We start from the raw sequence: 21955 nt of genomic DNA, 5'->3' as shown, positions 1-21955 counted from the left end.
GCTGTCTCCCACTCTGTGACCCCATGGACTGCAGCACGGCAGGCTTCCCTGTCCATCACCAACTCGCAGAGCTTGCTTAAACTCATGTCCATCGAGTTGGTGATGCCATCCAACCATGTCATCCTCTGCTATCCCCTTCTCCTCCTGCCCTCAATCTTTCCCAGCATCAGGGTCTTCCCAATGAGTCAGTTCTTCACATCAGATGACCACAGTTCAAAAGTATCAATTCTTCGGCCCTCAGCTTTCTTTATAGTCCATCTCTCACATCCATACATGATGACTGGTCAAACCATAGCTTTGAGTAGATGAACCTTTGTTGGCAAGGTAATGATGTCTCTGCTTTTTAATAGGCTGTCTACTTGCCTGGAAAATCCCATGGGCGGAGAAGCCTGGTAGGGTGCAGCCCATGGGGTCTCGAAGAGTCAGGCCAGGACTGAGTGACTTCACTTTCACTTTCACGCACTGGAGAAGGAAATGGCAACCCACTCCAGTGTTCTTGCTTGGAGAATCCCAGGGACGGGGGAGGCTGGTGGGCTGCCGTCTATGGGGTCGCACAGAGTCAGACACGACTGAAGCGACTTAGCAGCAGCAGGTTGATCATAGCTTTTCTTCTAGGGAGCAAGCGTCTTTTAATTTCATGGCTGCAGTCACCATCGGCAGTGATTTTGGAGCCCAAGAAAATAGTCTGTCACTGTTTCCATTGTTTCCCCATCTGTTTGCCATGAAGTGATGGGACCGGATGCCATGATCTTAGTTTTTGGAATGTGAGTTTTAAGTCAACTTTTTCACTCTCCTTTTTCATCAAAAGGCTCTTTAGTTCTGGTGTCATCTGCGCATATGAGGTTGTTGATATTTCTTCCATCTTGATTTCAGCTAGTGCTTGTACTCCTTTCCCAATTTTGAACCAGTTTTTTGTTCCATGCCCAGTTCTAACTGTTGCTTCTTGACCTGCATACAGATTTCTCAGGAGGCAGGTAAGGTGGTCTGGTATTCCCATCTCTTGAAGAATCTTCCACAGTTTGTTGTGATCCACACAAAGGCTTTGGCATAGTCAATAAAGCAGAAGTAGATGTTTTTCTGGCACTCTTGCTTTTTTGATGATCCAATGGATGTTGGCAATTTGATCTCTGGTTCCTCTGCCTTTTCTAAACCCAGCTTGAACATCTATCTGGAAGTTCTGGAAGTTCCTGTAGAAACCTGTCTCAGAGAATTTTGAGCATTACTTTGCTAGTGTGTGAGTTGAAGGCGTCGTATAATCTAATAAAAAGTCTCATCTTTTCCCACTTGGACTGGATGGCTGGTGTGTATCAACCCACTTTGGGCCCTGATAATGTTCAGTTGCTAAGTCGTGTTGGACTCTTTCGCGACCCCGTGGATGCAGCACGCAAGGCTTCCCTGTTTTTGTAAGGCGCTGGTTAATCAGCCCCTTCCTCAATCTGCGTCCCACCCCTCAAGGATGGACGGCTGGACTCCGGCTTAACCTGGCCAGGCAGCCACTGGGCTTCCCCTCGGGTCCCCAGCCTACCGCGCCATCTGCCTCCTTCTTCCTTCTTCCTCCTTTACGTTGCCCCCCAGCCTCCCCCCAGAGTGGCCTCCCCCGGTCCCCTCCCACTCACCTCTCCTGGCACTGCCTGTCTTCTCCCTCCATCACCGCCCTCCCCACAGGCCTCTCTGCCTCTGGTTCCAGCCGCCCTTCTCCCTCCATCAACATGTACTCAATCACCCTCCCCAACTACCCCGCGGGCTCTTCCGGAGACGCGGCCTCTTCCGGTCGGCGGGAGAGCGGGGCCGGCGGGGGCCGTGGCCAGGCGGGCAGGCGTGGCCGACGAGAGGGCGGGGCCGGGTGCTCAGGGAGGAGGGCGGGGCCGGCGGGAGGGGTCGGGCGAGAGGGCGGGAGGTGGGGCCGGCGTGAGGGCGGGGCCGGGCGCTCGGGTGCTCGGGCGGGGCCGATGGGAGGGCGGGGTCGGGCTCTCGGGTGGGGCGGGGGCGCCGGGACGGGACGGGACGGGGCGGGGCGGGCCGCTCGGCGGGGGCGGGCCGCTCGGCGGGGGCGGGGTCGTGAGGGCCGGCCGGTTGTGCGAGCGTCCGGAGCCCGCGCTCCGCCGCCGCCGGCCGGCCGGCCATGCTCATCACGCTGTGCTACCTGTACCTGTGGGCGCGCTGGGGGCGCGGGCCGGCCGCGCTCGTGCGCGCCACGGTGCAGCGGCTGCGCGCCTCGCGCTGCTCCTTCACCTTCTGCAGCGCGGCCGCACCGCCCCGGGGCTCCCGCGTGTGCCTGAGCCGCGGCGGCCGGGTCTTCTGTGTCGGCGAGAGCCAGGTGGGCGGGCGCGGGGTGCGCGGCCGGTGGTGGGGGGTCGGGGGTAGGCTCGGACGGGGGCACGCGGCCGCGGGGCTGGCAGGGAGCCGGGAGCGCCCTCCAGCCCGGACCCCGTCATCGGCCCTGGTGTGTGCGGCCAGCGGGCCCCCTCCGCTTCGCTTGGAGGCCGCTAGGGGCCGTGGGGTCCCGGAAGGACCAACCTCGGGGCCTGCCCTGCACGCGATGCCCTCGGGAGCCCGGAGTATCGGGCCAGAGACCGATCGGATCACCTGTCCACGCAGTGCCCGCGCGAGGGTCCGGACTCCTGGGTCTTGGCGGTGCCTAAGCGGCGTGTACCCCTGTACCTGTGCAGAGTCGATTAGCCCCTGAGCAGCGCCCACCTCGAGTCCCTCCGTCGTCTCTCGCCTGCCCTGGGCCGGAGATGGGGTGAACCCGACTCCAGAGACGCACAGCAAAATCCTCAGTTTTCTGTCGCCTGTTTCCGTGGTGACAAAAAGTGCCCTGCCCCCAGCTCCTGTCAGTTGCGTCATGTACCAATCCGGGCACCTGCTCTCTAATCTTTGCATCTTTTTGCTTTCGGTTTGCACGCAGTCCGGTCGCCTTGGCCGAATACTTGGCCTGATGTACAAGTTCAGCCGGCCCTGTCACCCACAGGATGACCTGGGGCGGCCGTTCCTTTAATCTCTGCAGAACAATAGTTCTTTCCACTCAGCTGTTGGAAGTGAGCTTGCGAGGGCAGTGCTGTGCAGATTGCCATGGACATCACCCACAATGCTGTCATTAACATTTAAAAGTGTTTAGCTTTTAGTGGTCTCTTGCTCTTTGCTTTTCCTTGTGAAAAGTTGAATCACTCTTGGCATTAAAATGAGTTTTTCTTTGTGTGTGTGAAAGCGTGCAGAAATTAAACTCTTATCCCAGGTTTGAATATTTTGTTGGGGTTATGCTTAGGTAGGCCATTGTACTTTGCTGCTACAAATCAAAAATACCCATTCTTGTTGATATGCTATATAACACAGAATATGAGTGATTTTCGTCAGTTCTGAGAGAGTGGTGTCTAATATCGCCTAGATGTTCATTCATTACATTCAGTCGATTTGTGAGGGAAGGACGGCTTAATTCTTTTAAGGAATCCTGATTGAGAAAGATGATAATGAAAAATGCAAGGGTGGATTTTTCTATAATTTGTTGTTGTTAAGTTGCTAAGTCGTGTTTGACTCTTTGCCAGCCCTTGGACTGCAGGCTCCTCTTGTCCATGGGCTTCTCCAGGCAAGAATACTGGAGTGGGTTGCCATCTTCTTGACCCAGGTATCAAACCCGGGTCTCCTGCATTGCAGGCAGATACTTTACTGCTGAGCCACCTGGGAAACTCTTCTTTTATAGTAGTGGTTTCCAAACTGGATTCATTTACTTAAAAATTTAGAAATTTTGAACATCCAAAAATAATGAGAAATGAGATGCAAATGTCTTTAGTTTAATTGGGAGACAGTTTTACTTTTGCACATCTCCATGAGTTTATTGGGCTTCTGTGAACTTTGATAACTGTTAACTAAAGCTTTTCAGCCCTTGCTTACTGCTCTAGCTGGGTTTAGGGGTACCTGGGCTAAACCGATTTTGGGCTTTTGGGTTTTTGTAACTTGCTGTCCTTCTTAGAGCTTTGCCCAGAAATCACTATTTTACAGAGATGTCCCCTAGTCCACACTAGATGTGACCAGTTAGCTCTGTATCCTCATAGATTTTCAGTCACCTTTCAAATATGAAATTCAAATTCAAATATGAAATTCCAGGTTTTATCTTTTTTTTCATTGTGAGGTTTATTTTGTTTCATTAAAAATTATTTATTTTGGCTGCGCTGGGTCTTAGTTGAAATACACGGGATCTTTGATCTTCTTTGTGGTATGTGGCATCCTTCCTTTTGGCATGTGGGATCTAGTTCCTATACCAGGGATAGAACCTGGGCTGCCTGCACTGGGAGTGGGGAGTCTTAGCCACTTGACTACAGGGCAAGTCCTCATTTTTTTAAATTGAAGTATAGTTGATATACAATGTTAATTTCTGCTGTACAGCAAAGTGATTCAGAATATATATTCTTTTAAAAATTATTTTCCATTTTCCAGTTTTTATCTTTTTCTCCCTAGAAATTGGGTCTGTTTGGCTTAGCAGCTTGACCTGTAATAGTTACTCAATGTTTCACTGAATAAAGTAGTGGTTGCTGGGCTTCATTAAGCTCTGTCTGAAGCCTGCAATTGGGAACTTTGGTTATTTGTGATTAGCTACTGTTATTTTAAGACTGAAAATACCGATGATTTTGATTCAATGGATACTGATGATTTGGTTCAATGGATACCTTATTGTCAATCTCCCTGGGCCGAAGTAACTTTACAGAACTGAATCTTATGCCTTTGCGGTCTCCATATTTTATATACTTAAAATCAGATGCATAAGTACCATATGTGTATGTTTATGTAATCAAAGGTCCTGCAAGAATTAAGTATCACCAAAGATTGTTTATACAAACGGGAACTTTGAAGCTTTTTGTTTAATGTACATATCTTCTATGGGTAAAGTGGACAATCTTTTAAATTATTTTGCTCTTTTAAAAAATTTTACTTAGTTTTGGCTGCACTGAGTCTTCATTGCTGTTCGGGCTTTCTATAGTTGCAGGCGAGCGGGGGCTCCTCCTCAGTTTCAGTGAGTAGGGGCTGCTCTAGGTGTGGCGGCTTCTCTTGCTGCACAGCACAGGCTCTAAGGTGTGTGGGCTTTGGTGGTTGAGGTTCCTCGGGCTTCGTTGCTCCAAGGCATGTGGGATCTTCCCGGACCAGGGCTCAAGCGCTTGTCCTCCGCATTGGCAGGTGGATTCCTAACCACTGGACCACCAGGCAAGTTCCTACAGCCTGGTTTTTGTTTTTAACTATCATCAAATAATTATGTTTACCCACAGGAGTTATTCTCTCTCATTTTCATTCACTGATTGGTTCAACAGATATTTATTAAGCTTCTGCTTTGTGCCAGGTTACTAGGCCCTGTGAAAATAACTTTCCGATCTTCCCAGCAAAGGCAGGTTTGAACTGACAAGCAACCCTATGGAACTTGACCCAAATACCCTTTTTGGGGGTGGGTGATGATGAGAAGGCTCCCCACTTGCAACTTTAGCTTTCAGCTTTTTCTGCTGTGGATGTGCCTTGTCTTAAAGCCTTTTAAAATTAATGTACAGTCTTTCTAGAGAGATTTCGGGGGCAAGCAGAAGTCAATGATCACAGCCAATCTGCTAACCGATCTTGACGCTGTCACGGCTGGAGGGGATGGAAGAACAGCTCTTTGGGCAACTGTCAGTAACAAGCTTCTGCTGATGGGCATGTGCTTCTAAGCCACTTCACCTTTAAATGTACTTCCAAATAGTAATTTGGAAAACTCCTACATGTGCTCTGCAGTAAGAAATGGTGGGAATAAGCTTCAGAATTAATTGCTTAGATGAATGCTGGTCTCCTGCATTGCAGCCAGATTCTTTACCTACTGAGCTACCAGGGAAGCCCTAACAAGTAACAAAAGAAGTGAAAGCTGTCGTGGGTCATTGAAGGATGTTGTTCTTGGTGGTTTAGACGCTAAGTCGTGTCCAACTCTTTTGTGACCCCTTGGACTGTAGCCCGCCAGGCTTCTCTGTCCATGGGATTTTGCAGCTATTTATGTAGTCACAGCTCAACAACTGGGCTTCAGTTGGTAAAGAGTCAACCTGACCCTGGTTTGATACCTGGGTCGGGAAGATCCCCTGGAGAAGGGAAAGGCTACCCACTCCAGTATTCTGGCCTGGAGAATCCCGTGGACTGTGTAGTCCTTGGGGTCGCAAAGAGTCGGACACAACTGAGCAACTTTCAGTTTCAGCTCAACAACAAAAAAATGTGAGTTAATGCAGTGTATAGGAGAGCATCGGATGGCGTTAATGTAGATGCCACCTGGAATTACAGAGGCGAGGACGTCTTGGACGTTAATATAAGGGACAGTTGTTTTTGAAGTCACATTGAATCCTCTATTGAATTGTGTTTCTTTCCCTCCATCCAGTCCATTGATGACTTAAACAAATGGGCCCTGTTCCTGGTTTCTCCTTTTATACTTGAAGCAGAGCACATCGCCTTTGTGACAGAGAGCATTTGGGTGCAAGGTGAGAATTTACAGAGACCAGCATCCTCTTCGGAAACTGTGAGTACCGTGTTCGTCATTTGTCAACCATTGTCAAAACTGAATTTGTTATTTTACATGAGTGCTCTTTCTTGGCTTGCCTGGTTTGCTTTCTTTTTGGATATTTTGGGTTGAAAGTGAAAGTGTTAAGTCGCTCAGTCTGGTCTGACTCTTTGTGACCCCATGGGCTGTAGCCCACCGGGCTCCTCTGTCCCTGGAATTCTCCAGGCAAGAATACTGGAGTGGGTTGCCATTTCCTTCTCCAGGGGATCTTCCCAACCCAGGGATCGAACCCAGATCTCCTGCATTGCAGGCAGATTCTTTACCAACTGAGCTATCAGGGAAGCCCTATTTTGGGTTAGATAAAAATATATTAGTAGGGACACTGGCAGTCCAGTGGTTTGGAGCCAGTGCTTTTACTGCTGGGGCCCAGGTTGGATCCCTGGTTAGGAAACTAAGATCCTGTGCAGCCAAATACATATATATCCAAATACATACATACATATATCTATATATCTATTTATATATCTGTGTTTTGGGACTTCCCTGGTGGTTCAGTGGTTAAGACTCCATGCTTCCACTGTAGGGGGCACTTAGGTCCATAGTTGGGGATCTAAGATCGTACATGCTGCATGATACAGCAAAAAAAAAAAAAAGCGCTACCTGCGTTTAAGTTGTGTTTCCGCTCAGGTCTCTCCCTAGGTCATCTAGGCCAGCCCCGCAGCTTCTTGCTGCCAAAATCAGTTCATTTCTATTACTGTGTACTGGATGTCTCACCCTGAGTATTCTGAAGGCACTTCAAACTCAGTAACGTGCCCCAAACTGGTGTATTTCCCAAACTTTGTATTTCTTTCCTGGATGAAAAAAAAGAAAATCTCGGATGAACACTCCAGCCTGTGGGTCGTGTCCCCTCCTCCTGCCTCCTTCCTGCCAGTCAATGACTAGTTCTGCTAATTCCTCTCTTTCTGCTAAATCCGCTGCCCGCGCGTCCCAGATTTTACTCCTTCCCTTCCTCCTCATCGCATCCTCCTCTTCATTATCTTTTTGTTGAGTCTGAAAATGGCATCATCATGTCTTGGGTCTCCTTTGCGTTTTTTCCTTGGGACGGCCTGTCATCTTTCTGGACACACACCCTCTGGTGTAAGCTCTCGATGGGTGCCTTCTCCTGGGGGCTGTCACCTATCAGGCTCATGGACGCCTAACCCTAACTCCTTCCCAGCCCCACCCCCTTATAGGCTGCTTCTGCTGGCATCTGGGGTGAGTCCTTTCTACCCTCACTCACCCACTGTATGCTTCCTGCCTGTGGCGTGAACGATCCAGGAGGCATTTTGCTGAAGGCACCCATGGCCACTGGACCTCCATCTCACAACACTGTCTTGAAGACACTGTGTTGGAATGAATGAGAAGGAAGAGAGAAATAAGACTGGAAATAATTGACTAGAACTCAAGGTGGATGGAAATAAGAGTTAGCAGATAGGAAAAAGTAAAGGAGAGCAGGAACCTCTCCTCTGTTTGGAGCTCAGGAGGGATTTAGAGTTTTGCAGGTGGTGGTCTGACAGTAACCTAGTGTGCTAGGACATGACATTGTTGTCCTGCCAGTTCCTACTGTTTATTAAGCTCTATATATACTTAGGATAATAATCACACCATTTATTGAGCCCCTGCTTTATTACCTCTAGTGCTTACAGTTTTATAAGATATTATGGTCATTTTTAAAGAGAAGAAAATCAAAGTTATATGATTAAAGGTTGAAGGTTTTTTTTTTTTTTTTGACATCAGCCATTTTTAGCATCTTTATTGAATGTGTTGTAATATTGCTTCTGTTTCATGTTTTTGTCTCTTGGCCACAAGGGATATGGGATCTTAGTCCCTGACCAGGGATAGAACCTGGCCCCCCTGCATTGCAAGGCGAAGTCTTACCTGCTGGACCACCAGGGAAGTCCCTGAAGTTTTCTTATGTAGTCTAATGTTGTATATATTTAGTAAGATTTCAACTTAAAATCTGTGCCAAAATTTCTAAAATATTGCAACTATTTAAAATATCAAATATGCACAGATTCCTTTTTTAACACAAAAGTATGACCTGCCGTGCTCTTAATTTTCCTGGATCATTGTTGCCTAATGTGTATTTCTATACACATAGCGTCTTAAGGAACACCGTTACTGTATTAGGTAAGGTACAGGCTGTTGTGAAAGTCGCTCAGTTGTGTCCGACTCTTTGCGACCCCAGGGACTGTAGCCCACCAGACTCCTCCGTCCGTGGGATTCTCCAGGCAAGAATACTGGAGTGGGTTGCCGTGCTCTCCCCGGGGGATCTTCCCGACCCAGGGATAGAACCTAGGTCTCCCACATTGCAGGCAGAGTCTTTACTGTCTGAGCTATCGGGGAAGCCCAAGGTCCAAGCTAAGCTGTTGTAACAAGTGATGCCCAGCCCATAGCGCTTCAGACAAGGTAGAATCGAACTTGTCTCTGAGGGGGAAGGTCCTGCTCTGGAAGCCCCCCCAGGGACCCAGCCCCTTTCTGCCCTGTTGCTAGGCTGCCTCCCCTCTGCCGTGATCTGGTTCTCTCTCTTGGTGGAGGCTGGGCTCCTGCTACCCTACCCCGACCCCCACCCCCTAACCTGATCTGCATTCCAGCTCTCAGAATAGGGAAAGACAGGGAAGGTGGGGACCAACGCACTTCCTCTTTGAGGCTGTGATCCAGAAGCTTCACATCACATGTCTCTCAGCTGCAGGGAGGTGGAGAAATGCAGTCCGTAGCTGGGCAGCCATGGATTCCGTGAAGACCCGGAGTTCTGTTACTACAAGGGAGAAAGAAAGACTGGATGTTGGGAGATTTAAGATCTCTCCTCGTGGCTGTTACTTAATTTTTTTTCTTTTTTTAAATCACCTGTGCTGTGTTTAGTCGCTCAGTCGTTCTGACTCTTTGCAACCCCATGGACTGTACCCACCAGGCTCCTCAGTCCATAGGGATTCTCCAGGCAAGAGTACTGGAGTGGGTTGTCATGCCCTCCTCCTTAAATCACCTACAGAGCTTTTAAGATTTTTAAATAAATTATATACTTTTGGCTGTGCTTGAGCTTTTCTCTGGTCGTGGCGAGTGGGGGCTACCTTCTAGCTGCGGGGGGTGAGAGCTTCTCTTTGAGGTGGCTTCTCTTGTTGTGGAGTGTGGGTTCCAGGGTGCTTGGGTCGGTAGTTGTGGGGTGCATGGGCTTAGTTGCCCTGCAACATGTGGAATCTTAGCTCCCAGACCAAGAGTCAAGCTTGTGCCCTCTGGATTGGCAGGCAGATTCTTAACCACTGGACCACCAAGACTGGAATGTGCCAGTGGTTACTTAATTCTGGGGGCAAAAGGATGCCTATCCACCAAGTGTACTCTCCAGTTAAGTCATCTTATTTGTGATCAGAGAGGTTAGTGGATTTTGCAACCAGGAGCTAGAGCTGCCTAGAGCCATATTTTGGACCACCGTGGCTATTTATTACACAGATGACCCAAGAGTCGATGACCCAAAGAACTTACACAGCTCTGTTTTGTAAACTGGGCTTCAGTTGATTTCACAGGTCTGTCTTCTACGTCTGCTGTTCCCATTCAGGTTTATTGCTTAATGGGATCTTGCAGCTTGAGGGTGTTCAGGAATCTATGTATTTCACCTAACTCTCAAGTCATTTGAATTTGATAGGATCCTAAGGTATTTAATAGCAAATATATCATTGAGGAAGGACTTTGGAACTTGATAAAATTCTTTCCTGTTTTTAGGACAGTACCACTCCCACAGCTATCAAAAATGATGCCTTTTCGGATTTTGAAAATCTCTTTTGTGGTCATTCTACAGACCCCCTGACAACAAAGAAGTAAATTTCAGGAAGTCAGTTTAAAAACTGTAGCATTCACACATTCATATTTTCACTTAGTCATTCTTTCACTAACAGATATTTACTGAACAGTAGTCCTAGTTATTTCGTAGGTGCCATAAGAGATACCAGTGGGTCATGGCAGATTCAGCTCACTTTTCAGTGTCTTCTGTGCTTATATTAGCAGTCCTGTTTAGTAAGAGTCGGTGACCCAAAGAATTGCCACAGTTTTCTTTGTTGCAGAAAATTCACTCATGATCTTTGCATTCTGTAAAGGCCTTCATCCATCCATCCAAGGGCAGTTGAGTGCCTGCTGTGTGTCAGATTATGTTCTACGGCTGGATGTATGTCATTTGAAGATGAAAGGCACATTCAGAGGGACTTCCCTGGCAGCCCACTGGTTACGACTTGTCTTGCAATGCAGAGAGTGTGGATTCAATTCCTGGTCTGGGAGCTAAGATCCCCTGTGCCTTGTGGCCAAAAAACAAAAATGGTAACACAGAAGCAAGATTGTAACAAATTCAGTAAAGACTTAACGGAAAAAAATGCATTCAGAGATGACAGTCGCAGTCATCTTAAGGAGCTCACAGTGTGAGGGGAGAAGATAGCTAAGTAAGTGAACAATTAAAGTTCACTGTGAAGTACTCTGGGAAAGCAAGTACAGGGGGAGATGGTGAACCTATCCAGATGGGGTGATGTCAGGAAGGACTTTCAGGGTGGGGGCAACAGCTGAGGTTTTAAGGAAAAATGAGAATTAGGTGAAGGAGGAGGAAAGGGCTTCCTAGGCAGGTGCGGAAGCACACAGAGCGTTTGTACCTGGGGACAGTTGGAGTCTAATTAAACAATTATTTTAAATTTGTTTTTGGCTGTACTGGCTCTTCATTGCAGTGCGTAGGCTTAGTTGCTTCATGGCACAAAGTGAAGTGAAAGTCGCTCAGTCATGTCTGACTGTTTGAGACCCCATGGACTATTTCCTGCCAGGCTCGTTTGTCCATGGAATTCTCCAGGCAAGAATACTGCTGTAGGTGGCCGTTCCCTTCGCCAGGGGATCTTCCCTTCACCAGGGGATCTTCCCAACCCAGGGAGTGAACCCAGGTCTCCTTCATTGCAGGCCGATTCTTTACCATCTGGGCCACGTGGATAGCCCAAGAATGCTGGAGTGGTTAGCCTATCCTTTCTCCAGGGGATTGTCTTGACCCAAGGATCAAACCAGGGTCTTCTGCAGTGCAGGCGGGTTCGTTATCAGCTGAGCCACCGGGGAAGCTCTCGTGGCACGAGGGATCTTATTAATAGTTTCCTGACAACGGATCGAGCCCAGGTCCCCTGGTTTGGAAGGCAGTCTTAAACCCCTGGACCAGAAGGGAAGTCCCAATTGGAGTCTAATTAACATGAGTTGGCGAAGTGGCTCAGGGGAAGGCCAGAGGGGAAAGATATGACTGGATTATTATTATTGTAGTTTAGTTACTAAGTCATGTCCAACTCATTTTGTGACCCTGTGATGCATTAAATTACGTTGGTGCGGTGATAGCTTTCGAGAACATTACCAAACATTACCAACTTTACCAAATGGTCACATTACCCAGTGGTCACTGGGTAATGTAATAATTAGTTTACCCAGTGACCACAGAATAGAGAGGCTCTCAGACCAAGTTCAGTCAGTTCAGTTCAGTCGCTCAGTCGTGTCCGACTCTTTGCGACCCCATGAATTGCAGCATGCCAGGCCTCCCTGTCCATCACCAACTCCCGGAGTTCACTCAGACTCACGTCCACTGAGTCAGTGATGCCATCCAGCCATCTCATCCTCGGTCGTCCCCTTCTCCTCCTGCCCCCAATCCCTCCCAGCATCAGAGTCTTTTCCAATGAGTCAACTCTTCATGTGAGGTGGCCAAAGTACTGGAGTTTCAGCTTTAGCATCATTCCTTCCAAAGAAATCGCAGGGCTGATCTCCTTCAGAATGGACTGGTTGGATCTCCTTTTCAGTCCAAGGGACTCTCAAGAGTCTTCCCCAACACCACAGTTCAAAAGCATCAGTTCTTCGGCGCTCAGCCTTCTTCACAGTCCAGCTGTGACATCCATACATGACCACTGGAAAAACCATAGCTTTGACTAGACGGACCTTTGTTGGCAAAGTAATGTCTCTGCTTTTCAATATGCTATCTAGGTTGGTCATAATTTTTCTTCCAAGGAGTAAGTGTTTTTTAATTTCATGGCTGCAATCACCATCTGCAGTGATTTTTGAGCTCTAAAAAATAGTCTCACCAAGTTAAGATGCTCAAATTGCACAGTCTATTAAATTAATTCAAAATAGGAGCAAGAAACAGTTCTGGGTTCTGTTAACACTTGGAATGGGGCTCCTGAGGGGTGGAAGGACTGCATGCCTGAATCCTGAGCTAGGCAGGGTTCACACATCCTGCCTCTGTCTGCTACATCGGCTGCCCGCCGAGGATACGGTCACAGGGACTCCATGGGTGGAGGCTGCCTGTGGCCAGCACACGCTTGCTCTGTTGGGGAAATTCAGGACGTCAGGGTGTCTGGAAGAGCTTCGGCTTACCAGTGACCTGCAGAGAAGCTGTGTGTTTTACCTGTTTCTAGGCAGAATATGCATGGAACCCTAATGGGTGGCTGATTTAGGGATGACATAACTGTCAACTGGGGCTTCCCTGGTGCCTTAGATAGTAAAGAATATTCCTACAATGCAGGAGACCCAGGTTTGATCCTTGGGTTGGGAAGATCCCCTGGAGGATGGCATGGCAACCCACTCCAGCATTCTTGCCTGGAGAATCCCATGGACAGAGGAGCCTGGCTGACTACAGTCCATGGGGTTGTGAAGAGTCAGTCACTACTGAAGTGACTTAGCCACAGCTGAAGTGACTTAGCCACAACTGAGTGACTTTCACTTTCGCTTTTTAACTGGGAGGTGGCAGATCCGTGTCTTACTATTATCTAGGATTCACTGGTCCATCCTTGATTTTCTGCCTGGGAGCAACACTGGCTTCTGTTTCGTTCTTTTTATCAGTGTTTAGCACACATACGTTCCTTTTGTCTTGCTTGTCTTCAGCACATCTTAAAAGTGACTGACAACATATCCATGAAATTCGTGCTATTTGTTTTTCTGGTTTTCTATGTACCAGAATTAAATGTTCTTTAATAGCATGGCAAATACATAGGGTACACGGATTATAAAGGTTTATATACACTAATTGGGAATTTGGACTTTATCCTGTGGACAGCAGGCTAAAACATTTCTTTTTCTTTTTTAAAGCAGAATGAGCAGGTTCGTATGTTAAAGATCATAATGCAGGCAGATTGGAGACCGGATCTGGGGGAGGCAAACCTGGAATGGATTGTACCCTGTGAGGGAAGAGAGATGAACCTTGCAGCGTATTGGTAGCAGGGAGGAGAGGTGTGGAGACAGAGAGAGCTAGGAGCTTTTTTAGGAGATGATGATGGGCTTTTGGATGGATGGGGATCATTCCTGGAGATGGGGCATATGGCAGGAGGGGCTGGTAGAGGGGCCCCTATTTTAAAGAACGCAATTTTGTACATTGTTGCAGTCAACTTGGCTGGAATGAACAGGTGACCTCAGAATTTCGTTGGCTTCTAACAGCAAATCTTCGTTTTTTGCTCCTGTCACACATGAGGCTGAGCAGGTCTCTGGTTGCTGTTTCAAGCTGGGTCCGCTCCACGCTTCTTTCTCGTGCAGGGACCAGGCAGAGAGAGCACGGCTGTCTCAGGACGTGCCATTTCCACACGGAGTGGAGGAGTGAGAGAGCTGGCTGAAACCCGTGCTGTAGATTTGGCTTAAGGTGGCTGCAGATTCCTTCCTCTTAATGGACAAGTGGAATTTTATATTCCTCCCTTGAATCTGGGCTCACCTTAGTGATTTGTTTGCCTCATGGGACATGGTGGAAGAGACATTCTGGGGATGTCTGTTTAAAACTGCTCTTTGTTGGCTTACCAACATGGGGGGTGGACAGGGATATAAAGTGAAAAACTGTGGTTGCTAATATAGTATCCTGTAAAAGCTGGCCCTCACATGCTTATCGGGCTTCTAAACAACGATACATAATAGAAAACAGTTATGACAGGGACCTCCCTGGTGGTCCAGTGGTTAAGACTCAAACATTCCTCTGTAGGGGGTGTAGGTTTGACCCCTGATGAGGGGACTGAGATCCTGCATGCTCTGTGGTGTGGCCAAAGAAAAAAAAGTTACAGCAACAAGGGTATTTCTGTTATTTTCTGATTAGCTGTCAGTTATTAAGCAAATTAGAACACCTAGACCACCCTTTTCACTGAGTTTTCTGGTCGGTTATGGTTTTGCAGATCCATCTTAAGTCTCATCAGGGTCACTTTATCATTTCAGCTGTAGCTTGTTGTGGGTGGACTTAACGTATCCCTGATACTGTTGACTTGGTTTTCTAATCCCCTTCTTTTGAGAGCACCACACATCATAGTACCTTGCTAAATAGAGAGTGAAAACAATTCTGTAGTCCTGCTTATATCCTTTTTGTTCCCAAACCCAAAAGGCATGGAGAGTAACTGAAAGTAGAAAATAACCTCTTCCCCTGACTGTCCTGGTTTCAGATCTTGACATCTTTGTGTGTCTAGCCCTCTTTCAATCCGTTCATTACTAGATGTTTAAAAAGCCTAACATGTAATTCGAAGAAGGCACTGGCACCCCACTGCAGTACTCTTGCCTGGAAAATCCCATGGACGGAGGAGCCTGGTAGGCTGCGGTCCGTGGGGTTGCTAAGAGTCGGACATGACTGAGTGACTTCACTTTCACTTTTCACTTTCATGCACTGGAGAAGGAAATAGCAACCGACTCCAGTATTCTTGCCTGGAGAATCCCAGGGACAGGGGAGCCTGATGGGCTGCCATCTCTGGGGTCGCACAGAGTCGGACACGACTGAAGCGACTTAGCAGCAACGTGTAATTACACTGATTTGGGGGAAGAGAAACGAGAGCCAAAAAATGAGCAGTGTTGAAGCAGTGACATTGATGTTACCCAGGCTCACTAATGGTAACCGGTATTTATCCGGGTTCTCTTGTGAAACAGAATAGGGGGTGTGTGTGTGTGTGTGTGTGTGTGTGCATACATTATACACACACACATATATATAGGGATGGAGGGAGACAGAGAAGTAGTGGAGGAAAGGAGAGAAAGACAGACAGAAAGAGGTTTATTTTAAGGAACTGGCTTCTGTGATTGTGGAGTCTGTGCTTATGTATCGGCTCCATGGACTGTAGCCAGGCTCCTCTGTCCTTGGGATTTTTTTCCAGGCAAGAATACTGGTGTGGATTGCCATTTCCTCCCCCAGGGGATCTTCCCCACCCAGGGATCAAACCCACGTCTCCTGCGTTACAGGTGAATTCTTTACCACTGAGCCCCTGGGGAAGCCCAACTGTGGACTCTGGGGAGTCCCAGGTCTGCAGGGCCGGCCAGAGGCTGGAAACTCCTAGAGAACAGATGTTGCACCTCGAGTCTGAAGGCAGTCTAGAGGCAGAATTCCCTCTTCCTCCGGAAACCGCAGTCTTTTTCCTGTAGGGCCTTCAGCTGATTAGACAAGGCTCACCTGTGTTACGGGAGGATGATATACTTTACTCGAAGTGAAATCATTTAAAATGTTGACCACGTCTGAAAAATATCCTCACAGTCACCTCTGAAATGATGTTTGGCCAAATATCCAGAGACTGTGGGCCAGCCCAGTTGGCACATGAGATTAACTGTCACCTGACTAGTTGTTAAGATTCCCATCCTTGTATTAGCTGCAGAGCTTCGGCTCAGCACCCGCTGCAGGCAGCCTTGGGAAGGGCAGTTCACTGAAGAGGGTTTAACCCAGCGTCCTTGGCCACAGGATCCCCTTCTGTGTGCACGTTTGTGTTGAGGTGAGTGGAGCAGAGACATGACTTTGCCACCAAAGGTCCATCTATCAAAGCTATGGTTTTTCCAGTAGTCACGTATGGATGTGAGAATTGGACTATAAAGCTGAGAGCCGAAGAACTGATGTTTTTCAACTCTGGTGTTGGAGAAGACTCTTGAGAGTCCCTTGGACTGCAAGGAGATCCAACCAGTCTATCCTAAAGGAGATGAGTCCTGAATATTCATTGGAAGGACTGATGCTGAAGCTGAAACTCCAATCCTTTGGCCACCTGGTGTGAAGAACTGACTCACTGGAAAAGACCCTGATGCTGGGAAAGACTTAAGGCGGGAGGAGAAGGGGACGACAGAGGATGATATGGTTGGATGGCATCACTGATTCAATGAACATGAGTTTGAGTAAACTCCGGGAGTTGGTGATGGATGGGGAAGCATAGCGTGCTGCAGTCCATGGGTTCGCAAAGAGTTGGATACAACTGAACAACTGAACTGAACTGAGTGGAGAAGACACATCACTGCCATTGCTGTGATCATCGTAGCCTCAAGTTGCGAGCTTGGGTTTCAGAAGGGCTTTCTGCATGGGTGAGGAAATCCCTTTGTTTTGGGCTGACTGGGGCTTCCTTGGCTTTGATCTTTGGGAGTAAGACTTTGGCTTGCCTTCCCCTTTCTTTCTCTGCCTCTTTGTCTCCATCTCAAAGTGCAAAAGGGAAGCGGACTGTTTGCATTTAGTGACTGTGTGGCTTTGCTTTGATGGGGCCATGGTGCTGCTGGGGGAGTTTGCATGGTCTGTGGCTCACGGACCAGGTTCCTAGAAAAAGGAAACGCATTTAGGTGAGGAAACAGCTGGCTGGGTTTAGAAACTTGATCAGGGATGAGTGTGTATATTGTTCTCTGGCCATTTCCTGTCCTTCCCCTTGCTTTGTTTACCTCCTGTGGCTCTCCTCCCGGGCGTGAGGATTTGATTGTTGGCTCCTTTTACACCAAGTGCCTACTTTGAGCTCCAGCTCCATGCTGGTGCTCTGGTAGCAGGCTGCTACATCAACATCTGAACAACTAAATCCTGGGCTGGGTCTCCAGTGGCTGAACATCTCCCATCATTCTCGGCCCACACAATGCTGAGAACAAAGATGCTTTTAGTCTCCTGCAGGGGGGTTGCATTGCTCCTTTTCCTGTTTCCCATTCACCCTCATCAGAAAAGTCAGCTGTCACCGAGGTGGTCGTTTATCTTCTCATTCTCCAGAGCTGACATCCTTCCTGCATTCTCAGAGCTGGAAATCAGCTAGATCTTTGTCTGGATTGTAGACTTCAACTCTTCATCCGGGATCAAAGGTATTGTATTTGAAATGCAGAATTCTACTGACGCCTACATGGGTCAGACCCACCCTCCAGGCGAACCTGCGCAGAGGTGGGAGTCAGTCGAGTGTGTGTGCTCAGTTGCTCAGTTGTGTCTGAGTCTTTGCAACCCCACGGACTGTAGCCTGCCAGGCCCCTCTGTCCATGAGATTTCCCAGGGAAGAAAACTGGAGTGGATTACCATTTCCTTTTCCAGGGGATCTTCCCCACCCAGGGATGGAGCCGGAGACTGCTGCAGTTGTGAGGGAAGCCGACATGTAGAGCTAAAAGAGAATTCTGAGGTTCCTCTTTGTGCAGGTACTCTAGGCTGAGTAGTGGGTTTCAGCCTGTTGATCATAAAGATCTGCGTTTATTATTTTTACCTCTAAGACAATGTTTCTCAGCTTTTAGAATGATTCTTTGCCTTAGGAGCAAAGTTTAATTTGAAATCTCTTTTAAGGAGAGAAGTGAAATAGTAAGGAATAAAGATTTTGTGGAGTAGGGTTAGACCTTAGAGGAGTCCAGACTTTTTTTTTTTGAGATATAATTCACATAGTGTTGTCACGGGAGTGTATGTTCCTCGATTCTTTGTCTCGTCACAACAAAGATTTGGAGTGACAGACATTAAAGCCCCCTCGGCGTGTCACAGCTCTCAGGTCTTGGATAGACCGTGTTATAGCTCTCAGGTCTCCAATGGACCGTGTTATAGCTCTTAGACAAATCAGTGTTACAGCTCTATTTTATTTAGAAGATAGCAGGAAAATCCATCTTTCAGGCGTGAGGGCACGTCGATCTAAAGAGATGAGGAGAAGAGCGCCCCAGAGTGCACGCGAGAGAGCTGGCTCTGGCTCCTCTATGTATATGTTTCTCTCTCCCTGGGCCTGTCCTATGTAAATTGGGCCAGCCAGGAGTGCTGTTTGTTTTACCTGAGGTCCTCACTCTGGTCCTCGGACCTTCTTTGGTTTCATTTTTGCGGGCTTTTCCCTTCCTTGTCTGTGGCCACCGCCATTTTGGACTCCTTTTCCCTGTTCTACCTACCTAACAGCGTGAACTTCATACTTTTAAAGTGTTTGTTTACAGTTTAGTAGCTGTACAGTCATCACTAATTCCGGAATATTTTCATACCCCAAGAGAAATTACATACCCGTCAGCATTCCTCTCTGACTCCCATCAGTCACTCCCCACCATTCTGTCCCTGCCAACCACTAATCTGCTTGTGAACTCTGTAGATCTTTCCATTTTGATTTTTTTATATAAACAGAATCATTCAATATGTGACCTTATAGTAACTGGCTTCCTAGACTTAGCACAATATAGGTGGACGCTTGGGGTGTTTGCATACTTTGAGTGTGATGAATGATGCTGCTATGAACTTTTGTGGATAGGTTTTGTGTGCAGACGTATGTTTTTAGTTCTCTTAAGTATATTCCTAGGAGTGGAATTTCTGGGTCATTAGGAAGCTCTGTGTTTGGCTTTTCGAGGAGTTGATGGACTCTTCTAAGGGGGGCCTGCTGTTTCGCAATTCTACCAGCAGGGTATTAGGGTTTGATTGCTCAACGTCCTCAATATTTGTTACTGTCTATCTTTTCAATTGTAGTCATCCTGGTAGAGGATGAAGTACCTCATTGTGGTTTTTAAAAAAATAATAATTTTATTTATTTCTGTTTTTTGCCTGTGCTAGATCTTTTTCACTGTAAGAGTTGCAGTGAGTGGGAGGGGGTAGGTACTCACTGTGGCATTTGGGTTTTCACTGCAGTGGCTGCTTTTGTTGCAGACCACACACTCGAGAGGTCAGGCTCGATAGTTGTGACAGGGGCTTAATTTCTCTGTGGCATGCAGTATCTTCCCGGGTCAGGGATCGAACCCGAGCCTCCTGAATTGGCAGAAAGATTCTTTACTACTGAGCCATCAGGCAGGCTCCTCATTGTGGTGTGGATTTATGTCTCCCTTATATGCAGAGTACATCATGAGAAACGCTGGGCTGGAAGAAGCACAAGCTGAAATCAAGATTGCCGGGAGAAATATCAATGACCTCAGATATGCAGATGACACCACCCTTATGGCAGGAAGTGAAGAGGAACTAAAAAGCCTCTTGAATCGAAAGTGAAAGAGGAGAGTGAAAAAGTTGGCTAAAGCTCAACATTCAGAAAACTAAGATCATGGCATCTGGTCCCATCACTTCATGGGAAATAGATGGGGAAACAGTATCAGAATTTATTTTTGGGGGCTCCAAAATCACTGCAGATGGTGACTGCAGCCATGAAATTAAAAGATGTTTACTCCTTGGAAGGAAAGTTATAACCAACCATATTCAAAAGCAGAGACATTACTTTGCCAACAAAGGTCTGTCTAGTCAAGGCTATGGTTTTTCCAGTGGTCATGTATGGATGTGAGAGTTGGACTGTGAAGAAAGCCGAACACTGAAGAATTGATGCTTTTGAACTGTGGTGTTGGAGAAGACTCTTGAGAGTCCCCTGGACTGCAAGGAGATCCAACCAGTCCATTCTGAAGGAGATCAGTCCTGGGTGTTCATTGGAAGGACTGACGCTGAGGCTGAAACTCCAATACTTTGGCCACCTCATGCGAAGAGTTGACTCACTGGAAAAGACCCTGATGCTGGGAGGGCTTGGGGGCAGGAGGAGAAGGGGACGACAGAGGATGAGATGGCTGGATGGCATCACCGACTCGATGGACGCGAGTCTGAGTGAACTCCGGGAGTTGGTGATGGACAGGGAGGCCTGGCGTGCTGCAGTTCATGGGGTCGCAGAGCAACTGAACTGAACTGAACGACAAATGATTTTGAGAATCTTTTCAAGTGCTGTTCCCACTTGTATATTTTCTTTGGAGAAATGTTTATTCAGATTATTTGCCCATTAAAAAAATTAGATGTTTGTCTTTTTATTGTTGAGTTGTGATAATTCTTTATATATTGTGGATACAGATCTCTTACCGATTGATTACATGATTTGCAAATATTTTCTCCCATTTTGTCAATGTCCTTTCACGAAGTGTTCTTTGAAGCATAATTTTGATGAAGTCCAGTTTATATATATATATTTTCTTTTGTTGCTTGTACTTTTGGTGTCTTACCTGAGAAACCAGTGCCTGATTCAACATTATGATGATTTACATCTATGTTTTCTTTTAGGAATTTTGTAGTTTTAGCTCTTATTAAGGATTTGATTCCTTGTGGATTATTTTTTATACCATGGTGATGATACATGGTCTGGCATAGGGCTCCATCTTCATTCTTTGCATGTGGATGTCCAGTTCTACCAACACTGTTCAAAAGACTATTCTTTCCCCTTGAGTTGTCTGGCAACCTTGTCCAAAATCAATTATCTTCAAATATATACATCTATTTCTATAGTCTCGGTTCTATTCCATTGATCTATATGTCTCTCTTGATGCCTGTTGGACCCTGACTTTTAAACCCTAAGTTTCCTGGTTGGGCAAGTATACTTAGGGCAGAAGTGACTTGTGGGAATTCCTTTTATCTCTGTAGGTTTAGGATTTATCCTGGCATTTGGTTCAGAAGTTCATTATCTCAGCAATTCTCTAGTGCTTTTCAGATAATTTTTAAAGTTATTTATCTATACAGCATTAAAAAAAAATGTTTTCAGGAAGAGGGGGCAGTATATTCCTGAGAAGATTTGGGGAAGTAGGGAAATTATTCATGGTATCTTAGAGAAGGACCATTGTATTCAGTGGGTCTTCCCAGGTGGCTCAGTGTTATAGAATTCACCTGCCAATGCAGGAAACACAGGAGATGCAGGTTCGATCCCTGAATCAGGAGATCCCCTGGAAGAGGAAATGGCAGTGCACTCCAGTGTTCTTGCCTGGAGAATCGCATGGACCGAGGAGCCTGCCGGGCTACAGTCCATAGGGTGGCAAAGAGTCAGACGTGACTAAGCACGCACACACGACAAATCAAATATTCAGTATTGCTTTTAAAGTCAAATTCATGACATCTGGTAATAGCAGCTGCCATTTATTGAGCACTTTTTCTGTTCCCTGGTGGTTCAGACGACAGAGAATCTGCCTGCAGTGCAAGAAGATCCCCTGGGAGAAGGGAATGGCATCCCACTCTAGTATTCTTGCCTGGAGAATCCCATGGACAGAGGAGCCTGGCGGGCTACAGTCCATGGGGTCACAAAGAGTCGGACACGACTGAGCGACTAACACACACGTTTTCTGTCCCAAGCTTTCAACTGGGGGCATTAACTTTTAATCTTATTAGCATAATGAACCTGTAACACGATGGGTACCCCCATTATTCCTGTTTTATAAACGAATAAGCAGAGGCTTCAGAGGTTCTGAGACTTAACCTAAGGACAGACAGTGGCGATTAGCTGCGTTTAACCAGACCCAGACCTTGGACTCCTTAGCCAGGCTCCCAGCCCC

General features: G+C 47.2%; 1 protein-coding gene across 1 annotated transcript in view; it reads left to right on the top strand.

Annotated features, from left to right (window-relative positions):
- The window catches only part of HLCS (holocarboxylase synthetase), a 193182-nt gene continuing 173288 nt past the window's right edge, over window positions 2062-21955 (top strand). Inside the window, exons 1-2 of the mRNA XM_018052778.1 lie at window positions 2062-2317; window positions 6371-6508. Coding sequence (XP_017908267.1) covers window positions 2123-2317; window positions 6371-6508 — 333 coding nt within the window. The 5' untranslated portion in view covers window positions 2062-2122. The remainder of the gene's footprint in view (window positions 2318-6370; window positions 6509-21955) is intronic.

The sequence above is a fragment of the Capra hircus genome, chromosome 1 (genome assembly GCF_001704415.2).
Source record: "Capra hircus breed San Clemente chromosome 1, ASM170441v1, whole genome shotgun sequence".
Classification (NCBI taxonomy): Eukaryota; Metazoa; Chordata; class Mammalia; order Artiodactyla; family Bovidae; genus Capra; species Capra hircus.
Note: the sequence above shows the minus strand (reverse complement) of the source record. Positions and strands in the feature narration are given on the sequence as shown.